This window comes from Desmodus rotundus, chromosome 11 (assembly GCF_022682495.2).
Source record: "Desmodus rotundus isolate HL8 chromosome 11, HLdesRot8A.1, whole genome shotgun sequence".
In the NCBI taxonomy this organism is placed as follows: Eukaryota; Metazoa; Chordata; class Mammalia; order Chiroptera; family Phyllostomidae; genus Desmodus; species Desmodus rotundus.
Window position 1 is genome coordinate 67417165 of NC_071397.1, and position 22848 is coordinate 67440012.

Consider the following 22848-nt stretch of genomic DNA (forward strand, 5'->3'; position numbering starts at 1 on the left):
CCAGTCACCTGGCTTCTTTCTGTTCCCAAGGGAATTGATGTCTATCTCCAAGTTTCCTGGCTGCTCTCCGGGGCCCCGAGCTCTTTCCCATCCTGCACAGCTTTTTCACCTTGGGTTTCTAGATACTTGGGACAAATATGCTCAAACTATGCTTTTAGCTCACTATATCAATAAGGTTAACTTCTTATTTTATTTCCTTAGGTAGAAATGATAATTGATTAAAAAAAGGAATTTTCAGCAACAGAAATTTCATCAAATATTTACACTATTCCCCAAACTTTAATTTTTATATCTTTAGCACCCATATTTCTTTCGTTCCATATGAATAGCTGTCTTTTTCTAGTTTGAGATGTCTTGATCATATAGCCACTCCAATGCCAGAGAAAAATCTTTCAAAGGTTTAAATTGTAGTGAAAAGTGAGATAAAAATGGAGAAATGAGTTAATTAATTCACCTAGTCACATTCTCTGGATCATTTCAAGGAGGATAAATTAAGGAAAGTCTAGACTCATGTGATGTTGAGTAATTTGGCTTAAGAAAAATCCTTTGGAAGAGTACATAAGCTATAAAATAATTACTAATTGCATTGTGACAGTATTTTTTTCCTGAATTATTTTTTATAATTAATTAATTATTTATTTATTTTTAATATATTTTATTGATTATGCTATTACAGTTGTCCCATTTCCTCCCCTTCACTCCCCTCTGCCCTGCACGCCCCCTCCCATCCACATTCCCCCCCTTTAGTTCCTGTCCATAGGTCATATGTATAAGTTCTTTGGATTCTACATTTCCTATACTATTCTTAACCTCCTCCTGTCTATTTTCTACCTACCATTTATGCTACTTATTCTCTGTCCCTTTTCCCCCTTGCCCCCCACCCACTTCCTTGTTGATAACCCTCCATGTGATTTCCATTTCTGTGATTCTGTTCCTGTTCTAGCTGTTTGCTTAGTTTGTTTTTGTTTTTGTTTTTGTTTTAGGTTTGATTGTTAATAACTGTGAGTTTGTTGTCATTTTACTGTTCATATTTTTGATCATCTTGTTTTTCTTAGATAAGTTCCTTTAACATTTCATATAATAAGGGCTTGGTGGTGATGAACTCCTTTAACTTGACCTTATCGGAGAAGCACTTTATCTTCCCTTCCATTCTAAATGAAAGCTTTGCTGGATAGAGCAATCTTGGATGTAGGTCCTTGCCTTTCAGGACTTGGAATACTTCTTTCTAGCCCCTTCTTGCCTGCAAGGGCTCTTTTGAGTAATCAGAGGACAGTCTTATGGGAACTCTTTTGTAGGTAACTATCTCCTTTTCTCTTGCTGCTTCTCAGATTCTCTCCGTATCTTTAATCTTGGCTAACGTAATTATCATGTGCCTTGGTGTGTTCCTCCTTGAGTCCAACTTCTTTGGGACTCTCTGAGCTTCCTGGACTTCCTGGAAGTCTATTTCTTTTGCCAGATTGGGGAAGTTCTCCATTATTTGTTCAAATAAGTTTTCAACTTCTTGCTCTTCCTCTTCTCCTTCTGGCACCCCTATAATTTGGATGTTGGAATGCTTAAAGATATCCTGGAGGTTCCTAAGCCTCTCCTCATTTTCTTGAATTCTTGTTTCTTCATTCTGTTCTGGCTGAGTGTCTCTTCCTTCTGGTCCACACCGTTGACTTGAGTTCCAGTTTCCTTCCCGTCGCTGTTGGTTTTCTGTACATTTTCCTTTGTTTCTCTTAGCATAGCCTTCATGTTTTCATCTAATTTGTGACCGTATTCAACGAATTCTGTGAGCATCCTGATTACCAGTGTTTTGAACTGTACACCTGATACGTTGGCTATCTCTTTGTTGCTTAGTTGTATTTTTTCTGGAGCTTTGATCTGTTCTTTCATTTGGGCCTTTTTTTTTTTTTTTTGTCTCTGTGCACATGTTATATAGTAAGGGGCAGACCCTTAGGTGTTCACTAGGGCGAGGCAACCCACATACTGCACTACTGCACTGTGACACTGTATGTGGGAGAGGGGCCTGAGAGGGAGCAATGGTATTTGCTCCACTCTCTGCCAGTGTTCAGTCACTTCCCCCATTACCCACAATAAAATTAGGCCCTTCTGGTGCTGATTCCCGAGGTGGGGGGGGGGTTGGCTTGTATATGTTCTAGGACCTTGTGGGTCTCTCCAATGAACTCTCCTGTGAGACTGGGAGTTTCTCCCACTGCCTCAACCTGCACAGGTGTTTTCAATCAGAGGTTTGAGGGTTTTATCTTCCCACTCTGGAACGCTGGGTTGCAAGGTCTATCTCGCTCCCTAGTTGTTCCTTCCGGTTTATCTGCACGTGAATGTGGGACTGCCCAGTCTGCAATCCGCCACCTCGGTGGCTCCACCAGCTGCTGCCTGGCCACAAGTCCTCTCTGCCAGGCTGCCTGTCTCTACCCCTCGTACCGGGCTGGATGAATGCATCTTCCTTAACTCCTTGGTGGTCGGACTTCCATACAGTTCCATTTTCTGGCAGTCCTGGTTGTTTTTGGTTTTAAATTGTTGTTGTCCTTCTTTTGGTTGTGTTAGGAGGCACAGTGTGTCTACCTATGCCTCCACCTTGGCTGGACAATTTTATTCCTAAATTTAAATTAAAGGGATATACTTCTATAATAATAATGATTGCTGATGGAATCAACATACAAGATTATTACTCCCAGGTGGTTTGTTGGTATTTGTGTCATGAGAGGAAACATGAGGGATCATAAGCAGTCTTAAAAAGACTTGCTTCCTTAAACAATTGTTAACTATGAGTGTATCTCACTAACCCTGTATATGAAGTCAAGCAGCTAAAGAAATATGCAGTGGAAAACTAGTGTTGAATCAATATGCATCTTCTTTGGACTGAATATCCCGGAAGACACACCTCCTCTCCCCACTTTCTGTCCCAGAGATAAACCGCTGTTGGGGTGGGCTCTGTTTTAATCAAGACTATCCTTTATTATATCTCTCTAGTGTGTTCCATCTTTTTTTCCAATGACATTTTATTTTATTTGGAATACTTGAAAGAGTTCAAATGAGAAGTAACTCTGGAAAAATCTGGACTGAGGGTCTGGAGGAGCGGCAGCCCTCACAGGGCACCTCACCTCCAACCATTCACCCTAGAGTGCCAAGGAACACAGTTTGAAAACCTTTGCTCTCGAACTGCGGATGCCCATTAAGATCACTTGGGGGAACATTTAAAAAGTTCTTATGCTGGGATTTACTTTCAGGGACCAAGATTTAATTGCATAAAGGTAGGATCTGAGTCCTGGCATGGTGGTTCAATTGGCTGAGCATCATCTTATGCACAGAAAAGTTGCAGGTTCAATCCCCAATCGGGGTGTGTGCAAGAGGCAACTTACCAATGTGTTTTCTCACATCAGTGTTTCTCTTTCTCTCTCTCTTCCTCCCTTCCTCTCTTTTTAAAATCAACAGGTATGTCTTGGGTAAGAATTAAAAAAAGAAAGTAGGATCTGGGCATCAGACTTTCTGGGGGAAACCTCCAGGTTATTGTATGGAGTAGAAGGACAGATAACCATTTCCGTGGAGAATGATTGAGAGGTCAGACCAAGTCTAGCAAAATCCTACTTCTGACACAAACCAAGCAGGGATGACTCAGAGTTTGGCTGGCCTTTCCAAGGTGTCTCTGAAGCCTTAGACCCAGGTAGATCTTGCTTTTTCTTTTGGGATTTTGCTTCCCATAGTATTTACTCAATAGTTTTCATTTCCTGGTAAGGAATTTTACTGCAAAATTTACATTATGAAATGCTTGCAAAGCTATTGCTATTTTTAGTTTGTGAATAAAAGGGGGGCAATATAACAAACCTGACCAGTTCAGAGGGCAGGACTGACAAGCTCAGTGACCAAAAGTAACCACACAGAATCGTCTGATCACAAATTCCTAACTGGGCAAGTCATAGTGGATAGTCATGTCCCAGACCTATAGCTTCCTTAGCAAAGGTCAACTTTGACCTTAAGTGAGTTCTCTTCACTGTTCTTATGCACCTTGGGTAACACACCATTGAAATGACAGAGTAATTTTCTTTTTGAAGGTACCAGAGCAGAGACCACAGAACTCTTATTATTGTCGTGTTCCTGGAATGCCATCTCTATGTGCTGTAATGGTCATCACTAACTACCCTGTACCTGCCAATGTTAAAGGACTATGCGTTTCTTCATTTGGCTTTTTATCCAGTCTCAGAGCCTTCCCCACTTTCCTTTTCTCCTGCATCCTTAATATACTAACAATGAATTTTATGTACCCTTCCTTATATCTTTTCTTTTGATTCTAGTGTATAAAATAAGCCGCAAAACTGACATTCTCTGGAGCATTTTCTCCATCCATTCCAATTTTGCTTTCAGACATATCCCCAAAATTTGGCTCAAATCAACTCTTACAAGACTTTGCTGTAGGTTGGACATTCTTTGGTCAACAAGTCCACACACTTAGATTTGTTTCATAAATCAGTGTCTCATGAGTTTCATCCAGATAAGTTAAGCAATGGAAACAACACCAAGAATCTACAATAGAAAGTTAGGATAGACTAGATTTTTTTTAACTTTTCTAAGCCATTTAAAAAAAATTAGATTTATTGGGATAACATTGGTTAATAACGTTATATAAATTTTAGACTAGCTTGTCATGGGTTCAGATTTCTGGCAGATTGAAAGCTTTCTCCTGGAACATAATAGTGCCAAGAAGACAAAGGTGCCTATTTAAAGTCAAATTTCCCATAAGTACTGATCGTGATCAGAAGTGGAAGATGAACATTCGTAAGAAAGGGAAGATGACTTGTGGAATTTACTGAGAATTGAACCTTCAGAAATACTACTCTGTGACTAGAGGAAAAATAGTTACACAAATGTAGTCATAATAAAAGGTTAAGGGTAATTTTCCTGCTGGCGCCTTGCCTTCATAATGGAACTCTGCCATAAGCAATCCGGTGAGTTAGACCCAGTCTGCAAGATCCATAGACCCTGAGGCTGTGCATACACTCTTTCCACAGAAGAAAGCTTCCTATTTTTTTGTTCCTTCGCCCCTCCCAGAGGTGCAAAGGGGAATAGTTCAAGTGTGTGGGTGTTTCTATAAGGCAGTTCTTGCCCACTTGGAGAAGAGAATTGAGCCTAAATGGTCACATTTGTTTTAAAAATTTTTATTTTTAATAATCTATCTGGCGCTTTTTTGGCTGAAATGTAATAATTCTGAAAATATTTTATAAATGCTTTTGCTGTTAATGTTAATCATTTTTTAAATATTAAGAATTTTATAATTACAAAGGATTTTTCTTTCCTTCTAATTTTTCCACTCTCTTTTTCCCTGCTTAAAAATGCCACTAAGTAGGAAACCAGCTCGACATTCAGCCAGCTGTGATGCCAGCTTCTCTGGAATGCTGTGTGGTGTGGTGCTGTGACTTCCATGGAATTCAACCCCTGCTCATCAAGAGCTCCCACTTATTATAATAACATACGTTGGAAAATGTGGGAAAAGTTCAATAGGCTCCTACTCCTGCATCGTGAGTTAACCTTTGACAAATAATAATTAATAACAAAGAGAAATGTTCGATTTTAGGCTTAATCAGATTAGCTTCTACTGTTCAGTTGAGGGATTAAAGGAAGTAGTCATATCCAGAAGGTGTTGAGAATGAGGCACAGGTGGTGCTTGAACCTTGGCACCCACACCTGTGTCCTTGTGCTGAGAACTGGTCTCTGTGACCCAGTCACTGTTCCTCCTCTGTTGTCGAGAACCTGCATTTTCAGGCCTGCCAATGCCGAGCCTTTCCCTTGGCTTCTTCCCTCCCCTTCAGCTCCCTGCAGGAGTCACACGCTAAGGAATGCCTGACTCCCAAGTCCAGCCTGGACTCTGAGGACTCTACCACTTTAGTACCTCAGTTTCCCTCTTCCATCTTTTGGGTGGAGATGGGAGGCACATGCAATGATGGCTAAATTCTCAAACATCTATTGACAAATTATTCTCCTACAACACATGGCAAGATACTAAATATTTTAGGACTGGCCAATCTTTGTAACTAACAGAGTCCCAATTGCTGGTCATCTGAAATAAGTGAAAGGAATGGTAATCACCCTGACCCCCCTCCCCACTTCCCACTCTGTGCTGTAGGGATTTCCTGGTAGGCATCTTGGATACAGTACTGAGTTCCCTGAGATGAAATAGATTTGAGCTGAGTGGAAGTTGCCAGCCTTTACTATCTGTGTGGGGAGTGCAGAGCCCCCTCTCCATGTCCCAGGAGAGGAAGGCAGAGCCAGGGCACAGGATCATCTGCAGAAGCTGACAGCTTGGTGTAGCAGTGACGTGCTCCCAGGTCTGATGAGGTGAAAGCAGCATGCACGAGTCCCATGTTGAGAGGATCATCAGGAAAACCAGCTCTCCACATTAGCGGGAGATTTTAACACAGGGCAGCAATTGCCTAGTAATAAAAGTGTGTTGTGACATCCAGGGTGCATTCCTTAGTCTATCCCTTAAAGCAAGTTGTGTTTAGGAGGGAGGGGGGGTGTGTATCTGTGTGGGCGTGGGAGGGGAGAAGCAGGTGAAAGGAAACTTTAAAGTTGAGGTTTAAATTTCCATCTGGTAAATGAAAGCTCATTCAAAGGACAGAAAAAAAGCCTCCCATTTGGGGCTTTGAGTTATGTTGTCAACATCATTCAAGTGTTGTGCATTGTACTGGGTGCATCACAGTTGGGCTTATACTCAGAATTGTGAAATGTAGTGATTCTTTTATCCTCACCTGAGGAAATTTTTCATTTCTTTTAAGAGAAACATCAATTGGTTGCTTCCTATATGTGCCCGAACTGGGGATCGTGCAGGCCTGGACTGGGGATCAAAACTACAACCTAGTTATGTGCCCTGACTGGGAATTGAACCTGCAACCTTTGGTTACAGGACGATGCTCCAATCATCTAACCCACAGCAGCCAGGGCTTTTAGAAAAAGTATTTTTTTAAAATGTACATTGTTTGGAAAATTAAAGAAGTCAAATGTAATAAGAAAAGAGGGGAAATAACCTACAGAATCCTAAGGAATATAAGTGTTCTGATTTTAAGAGAGAGAAAAAGACCTAAGATATGCTGATATCTCCGACTTGATTGGCCTGGTTTGAATTCATTTTCCTTGGGCAGGTTTATTATTTACATAAAAAATCATGTCATTTCTGGTAACAATCTTTGAGAAATACAGAATGCCAAGAGAAAGGACTGAAAAAGATTCAAAAAGAAACAAAAGCCAAGGCTCGGTAGGATTACAGGAGCAGAGCACATTTTTCTAGTTAGTTCCTCTATAAGAAATTCAGAAGAGGACCTAAAGCTATATATTGTAGGCCAACATCATTTTTCCCAGGAGAATTTGATTGTTTTCCTTCTACCAAAGCATCTCTTGGAGTGTACTATTCTGAGAAATGCCCGCCCCACTATTGCTAATGGTCAAACAATGTGGTCTCCTTTGGAATGCTTCCTAGCAGAAACATTTTTTGGAAAGATTTGCTTACTTGATTGTTGTCTGCAAAATGCATAGCAAAGACCATTCTTTCAACTCCAATACATTATAGATAGCATGTGATATGGAGCCTGCTACACTAGTGTACGCAGGGATTCTACCTTTGGGGCCAAGGAAAACAAACAGAAGCACCAGTAGGATGAATAATGTGAGTGAGGGCTCATAGGCAAAGTAAGATGCATAAATGACTGTTACTATTGTCCAGGCAGAAAGAATCAGGTCTATGGCAATTCATTTGCCCTGTTTTAGAAAACCTCAGAATGTTTGCCATACCCAGTCCTCCTTCCTGAGGGGTTTCCTATGCTGATCATGTTTTGTGTCTTGTTATCCTGCGGTTCTGACCACAGTTAATGGGCTAGAGTAGGCATTTGAGAGCCCTGGCAATCAGTCCATAGTTGGGCTACAGGCCTTAAAGTGGCTTAGCACAAAACTCTGCCCAGCACAGGGCCACAGATTGACTGGACAGGTTAGACAGAGACTTTCTTGTTGAGACTACACATGAGACACAGAGAGAGACACAGTTTGTGTGACTGGGCAGAAGACAAACGAGATGAAGGGAAAAGAAAGTAAGCAGAAGCTATGAGACAGCAGACACTGTGAGGCCGCTGAACATGGAGGTAAAGAGAAGAAAGAAAAGATGAAGGGATTAAATGTATAATTGCCAGTGATAAAAACAGTCATGGAGATGTAAATATTGCCAGAGAATATAGTCAATAATATTGTAATAAGTATGTATGGTATTCAGTATGGCGTCAGATGGCACTAGACTTACCGGGGTGATACTTTGTAAAGCATACAAGTGTCTACGTGTTACCAGTAGATGAAGTTTGGAGGTTCGAGTACAGAGGCTGGGCACCCAGTCAAGGAATGCCTTCACAAAGCGCCTGGGGCCATGGTGTGGACATTGCGTCTGCAGTGCAGCTCCCGGTTGCACTTCCACAGGGTGCGAAGCCACACTCCTGGGTAACCAAGCACATGCTTTGTGGATTCTCTGCCCCAGACGCTGCGTGGAGCTGACACAGTGACAAAGGGGACCCCAACACCGACCAATATGGAGGCAGAGGAGGTTCTTACACTGAGCATGCATAAGTCTAGCAAGATAATTGGATTAGAGAAACAAGCCCTCCTACCCTTTCTGATACCAGATTGGAGGTGGGACTTGGCGAAGTCAGGCACATGTGCAATAAAAGTGAAAATGGTGCAGGGGCTGGTGCTAGACCAAGAGGCCCATCAGTCTAGCCTGGGGAAAGGAAGAAAGAAGCCTTATCAGCCACATGGCCCATGGCCTCCAGGAGGCAGTCTGAAACAGGCAGCATCAGGGAACAAGCTAAGCTACGTGTGGACGACTGCTTAGGAGCCAACTGCTGGCTCCAAAACCCAGGATATTAAAATGGAGCAGGAACTCTGGGCACTGGCTTTTGTTTTGGTCTTGATGAGGATGGTTGGACTTTGGGTTTTGTGGAAGAGATGAGCTTTGAGCTAGGGAGTCTGCCATTCTCCCAGATTGCGTAGCATCTGAATAAAACCTCTTTCCCTTTTCACCACCAACTGCCTCACAAGTTTGGCTTTTGTGGCAGCAGGCAGACAAACCCCACTTTTTGTTCAGTAACATACTCAATGTGCTAGACCTGAAACTAATATGTTGTATGTCAACAGTGATTGAGAAACAAAAATATATATTAAAAAAAAGAAAATTTGTAAGTAGTTGTAAGAGCAAAATAAGCAGAGAATAAGTGAGTAACCAAAATGGTGGAGGCCAGAAGTAGGTAAGTAACCACAAATTCCTGCTCCTGAGAGAGCAAGACAGACTGAAGGATTTTCTAGTTTCTGTTCTTCCATGAAGCCTAGTTATTGTGTCCCAGAATCTCTTCACAATTAACCCCTATGACCTGACATAACCCAGAGGCTGGCAAGCTAAAGGAGTCTAGCTAACACAACTTGGCTCCATGATACATTTTAGGATACATCTCAAATATTTTCCACAATAAATGGAAATGACTGATTTTTATCTAAATCATTTTCTCTTAATAAAACTATTACTGTAAATGTGTTTGACAGCCAGGAAGTATATTTCTGTGCAATTAAGGAGATTTTTGTAGATCTTAGATCAAAGAGAGGTATAACTGTACAATTTATTTTCTACTCATCCTTATAATAAATTGGAAAAGATATATGCCTATTAGTCTAACAGAAACGTAATATCTAATAATTTGATTACCTATTTAATACTTGCATTTTGTAATCACCGTTGACTTCAGTGTAGCAAGAATGAATCTCCCTCCTCTCCTGAAACTTTCTACAGTTGTATGAATAGTGGAAAAAATAAAGGGTTTCACTAAAATTATCAAGATAGATTCACTGTCTGTTATTTAATAAAAACCAGATATTTTCCTGTCCAGAATTCTATCGTAGTTCAAACCTTGTTTTTGCGGAATTGTTATTGTGAGCAACCAGACACATTTGGATTTGCAGTGCAGTAACTATTGTTTGAAATAAGGGAAAGCAGGTGGTGGGAAGCAAAGTGGGAGGGGAAGGAGTAGGAGTCTTTAATTTGAAGACGAATGTGGACTACCGCCCTCTTCTGGAAAGAACATGAGGAGCAACGGCGTGTAGATGTGTGGTCAGATTTTCAAGCACTTGCTAAATTCACTTCAGAAGTATGTAACATATGTCTACAATGGTCTGGTTTGCCACGGCACAGTGGGCAAAACCCTAAGAATGCCTGGAATTAGTCTCCCTTTAAGCTTATAGATGTGATGGGGAAATAAAATTTCCCAGAAATAAGGATAACTATAATGGATAACACAATAAAGCATCAAATCAAACAAAGTGTGTGTGTGTATTACCATGACTCAAGAAAATTCTGTGTTATTCCCATTTTTCGTAAAACACTTTTGCTCTAGTTAGATGGGAAACAGAAATATATACAAAAGAACCTGGTCACCAGCAAATTTTTGGAAGATCTACAAGCACAAAACACAATACAAAATTGTATTTTACATACTGATTAAAGCACTAAACTGAAATGCAGACTTATGCTGCTCTATTTTCATACTAAAAATGTTCTAAGGAAGGTTAATCATGAGTCATCTTACCTTTCCAAGGTAGTTCTGTTATGTTCACTTAGGTATCTTGATACTGTGAATCCTGTCTCCGACAACGCAAACTAAGTTTTACGTTAAGACCTATGAACATTTCAGAAAGTGGACCTCGTCAGTTAAAACCTGTAAGACCGTTACACAGGCCATTACAAGCGTCAAGCTCTCAACACACCTTGCACAGCAGGGTGGTGGCCTAAGTGTCCATCTGCCATTTGCCTTGCATCTTCCTTTGGATTCCAAGGAAGAGAGTGCACGGTATTAGCCAGTCGGCTATATTCTGGAGTTCTTGCCGATAACATCATTGAATAGCACTTCTGAGAGTAGTAAAATAGATGGAGTAGAGTGTATAGTCATGACAGAGAGAGAGAGTGTGCGCAAGCATAGATTTGGTAATATAGAGGTTAGTAAAAAAAAAAAAAGGCAGTGGCTACATTTAATGTACTTCAGTGTTTATCAGAAAGCCTATTTCAGAAGAAAAGTGTGCCCATTGAAAGCTGTGCTCTTTGGTCTATAATATTTTGCATCTTAAATTGTAGGCAGCTGACACCACACTGATAAGAAAATAATCCAGCCTCCTTTGCCACATCTTTCTACCAGCCTGCTACAGTTGCACTTAGAGGTGCACCAACATAAAAAAACACCCATAGGATGTAAATAAATGTCACAGTGGCTCAGGCCTCTATGTTGGTCATTGGATTATTGCCTCTCAACTCCAAACATTGCCTTGCTTCTAGTGTCAGAATTAGATCTTGCAAATATTTGTCCTTTGCCAGTAGAAGTTTCTGCAGAGATAGAGCAGCAGGAAGGTACTTCTTTTCCTGGCTCTAGTGTGCCTTTTCTCAATTCACTCCTGCTGGAAATGACTGGCGGCACACAGGTTACCCCGTGGCACTATGGCCCAACTTGCGTGTTCCGGCCCGTGCTTCCCTTACCACTAGCCTCAGCCCTCATACTCCAGTGAGGGTCTCCTGCTTATCAGTTTTGATCCATAGTTCCCTGTCCATCAGTCTCAGCCTGGGGACCCAGAGGCCTTTGCACCTACCATGGGCTATGATCATAGCTTCTCCAAAGACATTTGAACCCCAGCCTTGGATGAGGGACCCCTTCAAAATGTTTCTTCTTTGGGAATTCTCTCTCAGCAATAGGGTATTCCTTAGCATCTTTTTCTTTCTCAGTAGCTAATCCCCTATAAATAGTTCACGTTTATATTAAACTTCTCTCATTGCAATGACTGTGTGGCATCCGTTTCCTGACCAGACCCTCACTGATTCTCCTTCCAATGCAGGCACGCACCTCTGAAAATGTCTACTAAAGTCACATGTGAATGTCCCTGTTGAGGTATGAAATCAATGCTTCTGAGTACAAACCTATAAGGAGATTGCAATTCTGTGGCCACGGAGCTGCCGACACTAAAGTGACTTGTGGGGTTCAGGCTTCAAAATATTTGAATAATTTGTATCAATTCAGCAATGGCAGTTTTGTGTGTGTAGATGGGAATGAGGACAAAATAAATTTGATCAGTATGCTTTGCTGGGATTCTTCTGTGTAGACTCAACTCTAATCTTAACTGAAGCATTTTATAAATAAAAATGATTCCCCAATTGTAAAAAAATCCCTCTGCCATTTAGATTCCTCTCTGGGTTGTATTCCTAAGTGTTTGCTCTGAAGTCCATGCTCACAACAGCCCCATTTACATTTCCTTCCCTGCTTTAGGCATTTTCTCTTCTTTGCCTCCTGTGAACATTGCCTTTCAATTATTTCATTGATTTGATATCACTCACCAAAAAAAAAATCATTGCTTATAGTATTTAATTAAGGTAAATTTTAGTCTTCACTATCAAAAAGAAAGTATCTCATTTTGCTTTGCAGAATTTCCAATATGTACAATATATTGAGTTCCAATTTTTTAACCTAAAGCTAAGAATTTCAACTTTTCAAAGTACTTTTATATTTTAAACCTATTTTATCCCATCCTTTTCACTCTTTTAACATTTTATCCGACTGTGGCAATAGCAAAGATGTGGCGTTTATACAGACAAATTATGGAGTCCCTCTATACCTCAGAACAACCATCATCACGACCTTGGCCTGACAGTGAGAAGTTTCCCAGCTTGGATGACCAGAGTCAGGCTAGGCCGATTGGTTGTTCACACCGTCAGTAGCTAGAAGTGTGAATGCTTTGAAGGAGACATCGGAAGCCCCCACCAGGACACTCAGCGACTTACAACTATAGTTCGATGTCCTGATTTTTATTGGATTTGGTTAGACCATTGCTCTGAAGCTGATGAGGACCAGAGTTCCTTGTGTTTAATTTACTTTTAAAAGGCAACACTACAGCCCTGATAGGTGTGGCTTGGTGGGTGGGGCTTCATCCCACAAACCTAAAGGTTGCTGGTTCAATACCCAGTCAGGGCAAGTGTGAGAGGCAACTGATATTGACCAGTGTTTTCTCTCCCTCCATTCCTTCCCTATCTAAAAGTAAATAAGAGGCAACATTATAATCGTTCTTTTGAATCCTAACCTTTTTATTTGAATGATCAGTTTCATCTCTAATTAGCTTCTCCTAATAGTAAAACTTTATCATCAATGTGTTTGAAAACCATGAAATATATTTTTGCCTAACTAAGGAGGCGTTTTTTAGGCCTTAACCAGAGAAAGGTAAAATTGCATATTCTACTTGCCCTTATAACAAACTTAAAGAGATTTATCCTGCTAAATACAGTTAAATTCTCTAATATTTCATTATTACAACTAAAATCAGCTAAGGTAACTCTACTGCAAATCCCACATTTTCACTTTTCTCAAAACAATGACCATAATATGGGAATATCTTCAAAGGTATACTGTAAAGAAACAATCATTTAAAAAATACTGGAATCAGGTCACAAGAAATAAACTGTAAGCTGGCTTTTCTAAGCATCCGTGCTGACGTCATCCTCACTAAAAAGGGGCTGACGATAGACCTCAACTTCACAAAGCTCTTGTAAGGGCAGAGCAGACAACAGGCGGCAATTACTTGGAGCTTTTCTTCAGAAACTCTCTGTATCACTAGAGTGTTAAAGATCATGTGATCATACTAATAATTAAAATTTGTTGTTGTACTTTGAGGCAACAACACAAAAAGCAGACCTTTAGATGATAAAAAATCACAATTTAAAAGTGAATGCTTTGTGCCACGTGAGTACTTGAAATGTCGGGGGAGCTCACTTTGTGAAGTGTGTGATGGTTTAACCACTTGCTGTGCATGTGACACTAAAAGAAAATAATATTGAATGTAAACTGTAACTGCAAAATTAAAGAAAACAAATAAAAATAGATACATTTTAATGTTGCAGGAAGATGACTTTAGAATTAGCCTGCTATCTGTTTTTTATACAAAATGTAAGGCTTACAAAAGATTTTTTTGATCACTATTTGGTCTCTGTCATGGGATTTCTCCTCATACCACTAGATGGTGTAATTTGAGGTCTAAAGCCTATCGAAAAAATGTATCAGAAGCTTAGTGATAGAGATAGCTTCCCTGTGGAAAAGGCAAACTGAGGAAAACAGGAGAGACGGGAATGTTATTACTATCTGAGATTACATAATTGTCCTCCCCCCGAGGCACAGAGGTGCAGAGCAGAGAATGAGGTCAGGAGACCCGTTCCTACGTCTTGTCCTTCACCAACTAGCTCCTGGATGACTCACTGCACTCTTCTTCCTTTCCTTCTCTACTTCCCTGGAACTAGGACAGAGATCGTGAGCTCTGGGGAAGCCACGGTATACAGGCGTGAAACCCCCGAGCAGGATGTTGACAGTGTCGGGTCTGAGTGCATGGTCTGAGAGCGCAGCCAGACAAAAGTCACAACCAGAGGGTTCTGTTCCTGACCCTGCTATGCTCCACACGCAGCGTGTGACCACAGTAAACTTCCTCTGACCTCGCCCACTTCTCCATGAAACTGACGCTAACATTTACCACCTGCCTTTTCTGAGAGAGTCTTCAAGGATTAACGAGATAATGCTGCCAAAGGCCAGAACTTTACATGACAGCTGCTAATCATAAGCCAAGCATCCAGGGGTGAATACGCAACTAAAATCTGACTCTTCCTCTGTGTTAAAAAGCTCCTGAACTGGGTGACATCATTCCCACATGTCAAAGAACATTCTGATTGAGAAGCGAAAATTATTAAGAGCGAGGAAATCAGGCCTTTGAAGGGAAGTAGAAAGACCAGGAGACAACCCCTGTGCACAGAAGGAGGGTGAGGGTGACGAGAGATTCCCTTCGTTGGTAGAAGGCGTCTTGCATGGGGGTGGGAGTTGCAAATCCATTTCGAGTTGATTTTTGTATGTGCTGGAACACAAGGGTCCAACGCCATTACACGTGTGTGGGTGTCGTTTCCCAGAACCGTCTCTGAACGAGATCGTCCTTTCCCCTCTGCCACATTCAATGGCGAAAACGTTTCAATCTCACTTCTACTTAACACAGTCCTGGGAGTCCTAGCCACATAAAATAGGCAAGAAAAAGAAACAAAAGGCATCCATACTGGAAAAAAAGGTGTAAAATTATATCTTTTTGCAGATGATATGATCTCATATGTAGAAAACCCTAGGCTACACACACACACACACACACACACACACGCGCGAAACGGTTAAAATTAAAACACGATTTCAGATGAGTTGCAGGAAACAAACATCAAAATGAATCACAAACTGCTGTACAGAACTGTTATTGCCACGAATGTGAACAGGCCTGTAGATTAAAGGAATTCTGGCTAAGAGTGCATTTCCCAGTCTCTTATCAGAAATTTGTGCTAATCCCAGATACTTCCAAAGTGTCCTTCGTATACTAGGGCTATGAAAGTTCTTAGTACACATACATTCATAGGAAGTCTTATTTTTCCTTTGGGGAAAACATTGTTCCCGGAATGAAATGGCTAGAAAAATATTCTCTGAGACGGCTGAAAATGATGACATAAGGAAGTTGGTTCGGGGCATGTATGTTATAAGTCTGCCTTATTGTACCTCCCTGCTGTTTACCTTCTCAAAACACTTCCCCCAGAGTGGGATATAGGCTCCACACATACCATTTGCTCAGAAAAATCAATAGCCATTTAAATGCCCAGAAGCATTTATCTCAGTTCACAATCGCTTTATCTCTGTACTGAAATTAAATGCTTTTTGATCAGAATTCTCTCTCTTAGTACCTAATAATGGATACAGATGGAACCTGTTCAATCAGAGCAGAAACCCACCAAACTCAGGATGGATCAAAGATTTTCAAAACATATTGACAGAACTAAAAATGTCCTTACCTGGGCGATTATGTCTATAATTTCTGAATAACTGTGGCATCGTCTCACACAAGATCGAGCCAAAAAGTCTTCCACCAGCCGTGTGCCAATGCCGTATCCCCTGTGAACGAAGGGAAGAGTGTGGTCTGGAAGTAATATCTGAGTCTTAGTGAAATTTATCAATGTTTTATCAATGTAAGAACAGAGTCATCTTGTTAGCATGTGCCCAAGTGGATTAGAAACCAAACGAACTTGACAATTCAAATGGCTCTTTGTCGGTGGGCTCCTTCTTTGTCCCACAGAAACTGTGAGCAACACATCCAGGGAATAGTAACCAATCTACAAGCAAAGGAATTTGAGGATTCAAGGCTGGCCAAAACTTGACTGTGTACACTGAGAGTAAAGAAGGTTGGTCGGTGTTCGTGACCCAATGTTTCTTGTTAGCAACTAACTTTCTCATCATTAGCTGCTGATGGAAAGAGAATGAGGGTCCAGTTAGCTTGTCGTCTGCTGCAGGCGTGGTCACTGGGCACTCACTCTTCTCATGGCAGCATTGCCATGGTAGGAGGGCGGGCATGTCTGCCCTGGCTCTGAGAGGGCAGGACAAGGGGAACAGAGAAGTCAATTTTTGTTGCCGGTGTAGATGTCAATGGTTAGACTCCGAATTTTAGTGAAAAGAAAAAAGAGCCAAGTCCAGAGAATTCATTTTTCACTTCAGGGAAACTGAATCTATGGGACTTGGGAGAAAGTATTTCTATTAGCTCCCGTCACAACGAAGAGCTTGAGAACTTGAAGTACAATTGTAAAAGCATTTTTTGAGGTGCGATCTGAGTATGTGGCTAAGGTGACTGAGCACTCACCCTCAATAAGATCAACCTGAGAACTTTCAGTCTAGTTGAGGAAATATGACCTTGATGGTGGAAATAATAAAGAATAAGACTGCCTTTTCCAAACTGACATAAAATTGATCGACTTTCACAGCAACATGTACATAGACAAGTGAAATAATTTGAACAGAGCAACAGAAGACCCAGTAAGATAAAGACACCAAGGTTTGTAGAAGCAACATTTACTCCATAGGGTCTAAAAAGGGGGGAGATATTTGGTGACTGGACAATTGGGGATGGATCAATTTAATGTCAAAGTGCTCACCATTCACTAAATCTATGAGATATTTATATTTCTAAGTGGATAGCAACATTCAGTTTAGCTTACTTGCCTTTTAAGAAAAGTGTTTTCTGATTCTTGTTAGGAAGTTCACAAAGAATAGACTTTTAAAAAACAGAATGTATACTTTACAGAAATAGTTGTATTAGGATTCAAAAGTGTTTCCAGTGTTTTCTAATTTTTATGCAAATATACAGGGTTGGAAGCCAGAAGTTTATAGTCAGTGCCACATATATGCATATGTATATTGTTTTGGTCAAAGGGTATGCTTCTGCAAAGTATATATTTGTATATTTATGTATTGAATTGAAAACATAAGATGCTCTCAGATTCAGATATTGGAACATTTAAAGTTGTCCCGGAGGTTCCTAAGCCTCTCCTCAACATTCCAATATCCAAATCATAGAGGTGCCAGAAGGAGAAGAGGAAGAGCAAGAAATTGAAAACTTATTTGAACAAATAATGAAGGAGAACTTCCCCAATCTGGTAAAGGAAATAGGCTTCCAGGAATTCCAGGAAGCTCAGAGAGTCCTAAAGAATTTGGACTTGAGGAAGCACACACCAAGGCACATCATAATTACATTAACCAAGATTAAAGATAAGGAGAGAATCTTAAAAGCAGCAAGAGAAGTTACGTAACCTACAGAGGAGTTTCCATAAGACTATCAGCTGATTTCTCAAAAGAAATCTTGCCGGGCAAGAAAGGACTGGAAAGAAATATTCAAAGTCATGAAAGGCAAGGACCTATAGCCAAGATTGCTCTAACCAGCAAAGCTATCATTTAGAATGGAAGGGGAGATAAATGCTTCCCAGATAAGGTAAAGTTAAAGGAGTTCATCATCACCAAGGCATTATTATATGAAATGTTAAAGGGACTTATCTAAGAAAAAGAAGATGATCAAAAATGTGAATGGTAAAATGAAAACAAACAACTATCAGCAACTGAACCTAAAAAAAATTAACAATAACAAACTAAGCAAACAACTAGAATAGGAATAGAATCACAGAAGTGGAGATCACATGGAGGGCTATCATTGGGGAGGGGAAGGAATGGGGGGAAAGGTACAGGGAATAAGAAGTATATATGGTAGGTACAAAATAGACAGGGGGAGGTTAAGAATAGTATAGGAAATGTAGAAGCCGAAGAACTTATATTTATGACCCATGGACATGAGCTAAAGGGGGGAGAATGCAGGTGGGAGGAGGGGTGCAAGGCAGAGGGGAATAAAGTGGGGGAAATGGGACAACTGTAATAGCATAATCAATAAAATATATTTAAATTTTTTAAATAAAAAATGTAAGACACTCTCAACAGAAGCTACTGAGGATATCCAAATGTGAATTATTTTTCTGAAGGCAAGTCCTTTCAGCAGCCTCTCAAAATTTATTCTTTAACTAATATTTTATTCAGATTTGTTAAAATGTGCACTCAAGTAGTACCTAACCAGAGGTATTTTTTTAGTCAAAGAAGTGAATTGCTGCATTTTCTTGACTTGCTGTACCTTCTGGAGATGCTCTATGACATGTTTAAGCATGGCCTAAGTGTAAAAGGACTTAGGCAGCTCCCATTGTTACAGTGAGTTTACCTGAGGAAGTGCTCCTGACTAAATTCAGAAGAAATGAAAAAATAAAGGTACGTGGATCAGAATAAATACAGGACAGTGAAAAAAAAAAACTTTCCAGTAGAAAAAGAACAAACATGTAGAAAAGAAGAAGACCAAGGGTTCAAGAAAAAAAATCTTTAATACTTCTTTTATGTCTTTATTTCTGTATTCCAACAAAAAAAAGACAGTGAAGCCTTTTAAAAAAGCTAAAATGCTCAACTCAATTAGGCTAAGTTTTCCATTTAACCTAAATGTTCTAACTAGTACAGATTTGTCAGCCACTGCCCTGTTAGAGTCCTTTTCAGGATCCATGGTTAAGAGGTTAAAAAATATTGACAGATATTTTATTATAGTGCAATAATCTGATGTTCATATAATTATGCTGAGAAATTTGAAAGCTGAATTTGTGTAGAAGGAATCCCCATTAATAAAGAGAAGTAGAATGGGCTTTATCTTAAAAGAAAGAATTGTGTTGCTCTAGTATATTTTTTAAGTAAAGCATGGTAATGGTAGAAGCATTCAAAGAGCAAACAGGAAAAAAATAAATCTGCCTTTTACCTCTAATCCTCGGTCTCCCAGTTCTCTAGGCAACTACCATTAGTCGCCTTTCACACATCCGTCCACAGGAGGTCTGTGCTCGTGTAAGCATATACTCACACTGGAAGTAGTTACGTTAGGACAAAAGACTTCCAAAAAGAATCTATTAGATGATCCGTCATGTTAAAAGAAAAAATTCAGTTTTATCACCTGCTTTGCTTATAAGCAACTAACAAAGAAATGATTTCCAACTAGAAAGAAAATATTCTGTGCTTGATATTCATAGAAAAAAGTCCCTTTGTGTTACTTCATACTTTATAACAACCTAAATGGCAGCTGGCAGAAGTTACATCTAGCTTTGAGATGCCGTTTATTGAAGGAGAAGGAGAGCTGATGGAATGGGGCAAGAGATGTCAGCAGAGGTGGACAAATCGCAGAGGATGTTAAGAAACAGTGCACATGCCACATGAATTAAGACTTCTACTTACATTTTGTCTAAATATTTATTCACATCTTCATCTTTTTCATAATCCTTGCACAGTTGGGCAACCAGAGCTCCATAGGTGAGGACAAAGAGATCTTTGTTCTGGAGAAAAATGGATGGTTTCATGTTATAGCAGTTACAAACAATATACTATTCTATCTTCCAGTCAGATCACCTGTTCATTCTTCCACCTTCTGTTGTACATATATTTGGATACATTGCTCAGAGGAAGAAAGAGCTGTGAAATAAAATTAATTTCTTAACAAGAGAACACCTTTCTATGTATTTGTTTGTGTTATATAACTTGCAACGTATTTTCATGGAGGAAGTTTCTACAGAAATACTATTGCTAATATAAATTGCTGTTGTTCTAGAATAGCCTTTGGTACCTGCTGCCCATGTTTGCAGTGGGAAGGGACAACTGGGCGAGACTTCTCATGAGTCTGCACACTCACTAATGGGTTCCAGGTCTGCCAGGGAGAACATGAGGACGAATCCAACTGTAGCACCAAATTTATGGTTTTTCCTTTATACTTAAAAAAAAAAACAGGAAAACTTGCACATTCCGTATAGATCTCCAAAATATGTCTTATTTTCAAAAATTAAAACTAAAACTGAGGATAATTTAGGTTTGGTTTAGTGTAGATAGGTTGAAAATACAGGGAACAGAAAACACAAAACACAATCAATCCATTTATATTAGTCTCTGTTTCGCATCTGCAGTGGAATACTATACAAGAAAGGAAAGGGGCTATTGAAGATAATTTGTTCCAATGCTCTCAGTCCTACGGAAGAGGGGGTGAGGCTTCAGGAGGAATGGGTGACTTGCCCAACCAGCCAGCAGTCGCAGAGGCAGGACAGAGCCTGAGAGTGCAGGCTCCCCTCTGGCGGCAGACATCTCCGAGGTGCTCAAAAGAAGGCATGTTTGGAGTAGAGGCGGGAGGGAGAGGGGGGTAGGAAGAATCAGTGCTGTTGAAAATAATCTTGTTTTGTACATAATCTGTATTTTCATGAAAGGTCAAATGTGGATTCCAGGCTAGAAGAGGTATCCTTACCTCTAGCCCCAGGTATCATGGATAGCCAAAAGTGCAGGGGTAAATAAGGCCTGGTAATACGTATTTAATTTTTTTTATCATGGGCAGAAATGGCTCCACAAATCAACAAAATGTTTCATTCAGCAAAGGGGCCTCATTACATAAAGTGTTATATAATTTTGATCCACATACTCCAAAATTGGCCCAATACCACCTGTGTCCATTGTCTTACCTATGGGCTTATATTATGACAAATTTTTAAAAATCAGATAGAATATTTATTATCACTAAATAAGTTTTGAATGGATAGCATCTAAACATTACACAGCACAAATGGACATAATTTATGTTGAAAATATAGATCAAAACATCTTAAATGTATGTAGAATATATATTGTATACATTAATTGGCATTACATTAAGAACACAAATATATACAATTAAGGTATAAGAAAGTAATAAATACATTAATATTTCTACCGGGAAACAAAGGCTGTAAAGCAAAGCAAGAAATTTGAACAAAAATATTATTAAACAAATTATTGAAGAGTCATCATATATTTAATTTGAATTTGAATTTGAATTTTCCAAGAACCTAATTATAAGTCACAAGAAATGCCTATATGTGAAATATTTGCCCAGTATATAAGGAGAAAATAAATTACTGAAATAAGCAAAAGTGAAGCGGGGGTAGAGAGCGAGATAACATGGTGGCTGTCACTGGCAATAAAACAAAAGGATTTGAAAAGGAGGTAAAATGATACCTACCAACATGCTATCACCTCAGCGTTGTGCCCACTTATAATTAAGGCCAAGCTGAAAAAATGGTATTTCTCTCTCTCTCTCTGAGGGGTGGGTACCAAGTTTGTTTTACGTCCAGCTGAGTTGTAAGTTTAGTACCCACCAAGGTCAGTTTTTTCCATTCTCTTTCATGGCCAAAGCTCGTGCCTTGAACTGCATGTCCAGTCAGGTCTCAAATCCATACAACTTATCACAAGAATGTCAACATAACTTTATCAATTTTAAAACAATCATTTTCATATATGAAAAGTAGACACTAACTATTTCAAGAAGTTTTGGATATATCAGGATAAATATCAAGTGATTTAGGTATAGTATGAACTATATACAATATATTTTAGCATATGAGAGCCCCACATAAAAATAAATCAAGATCCCAGAATGCCAGAGGGTACATCTGTAGGCATTTCCAACTGGGGTGTACATAAGTTCATTATACAGTTTTAAGTACTCATGGCTAAAATTACTTAATTTTATGCAATGCCCATCAGTCTCCTGAAATAATTAGCAGAGATTTAAACTTAATGAGGACCTTTCACTCATGTAACTTCTGGATGTCTAAACCTATAACAAGAAAGGATATCCAAATCTAATCTGCACTAATTAAGTGTTAAAAATAACTCGGAACTGGGAATATGTAGAAAAAATAATAGCATGTATCAAATTATAATGATACCGCCTAACATTTCAGACTAGGTGATATATTTTTAAAGACAATGTTTTCATGCCAAGTTTTTGATGATCTATTCTTACTTAATTTAATATATAATCAACTATTTTCTATGAATTTCATTTTCTACCTCATAAGCTATGAAAACTTTGACAGTTTTGTAGATATAACCCATCAGAAAATAAGACCCTGGAATATAGATAAAGAGTCAATTATTCTGTTACAGTATGTAGGAGACTGTTGTAACTATTCCCAGAGGTGTCATTTATGACTCACTCCACTCTGCACTCCCTTGCTTCACTGAAATATTCTCCTTGCCTCTCAAAATGACTCAGAAATTATTTATAACATTTTTCTGCAGTAGAATAAGACATCTTTGAGAACACGATCATAAAAAGATCTTACTATTTTGTGGTATTCTGGTCTTCTATGTGCAGGGCGAGACATCGTGCTTGGTAGATGAAGAATGGGACCTTCAATTTCTTTCCTTCGGCTTTGCTTTCTGTTTGCTGGTCCCTCCTCGCTGTGAGACACCAGTGCTACTTATGTGCTCCCCTGCTTTTGCTCTTTGCCGAACGGAAGAGGACAATCATAAACAGAACTGTGAGGTGGCCACGTACCTTGCTATTGATCAAATAAGTACTGCTTCACTTGTGAGGCTGAGTTGTAATCTG

The 22848-nt window shown here is 39.6% G+C and overlaps 1 protein-coding gene across 3 annotated transcripts in view; it reads right to left on the reverse strand.

The window, feature by feature from the left end:
* TRAPPC3L (trafficking protein particle complex subunit 3L) overlaps window positions 1–22848 on the reverse strand; it is a 37227-nt gene extending 14379 nt beyond the window's left edge. Inside the window, exons 1-3 of one of the 3 annotated variants that reach the window (XM_024552149.3) lie at window positions 22795–22848; window positions 19674–19771; window positions 15899–15998 (exon numbers count right to left, since the gene is read on the reverse strand). In XM_024552149.3, coding sequence (XP_024407917.1) covers window positions 15899–15998; window positions 19674–19675 — 102 coding nt within the window. In that variant the 5' untranslated portion in view covers window positions 19676–19771; window positions 22795–22848. Of the gene's footprint in view, window positions 1–15898; window positions 15999–19673; window positions 19772–21471; window positions 21487–22579 lie in introns of those variants that run through there. The other 2 variants (XM_024552148.4, XM_071219639.1) reach the window with 2 other exon arrangements.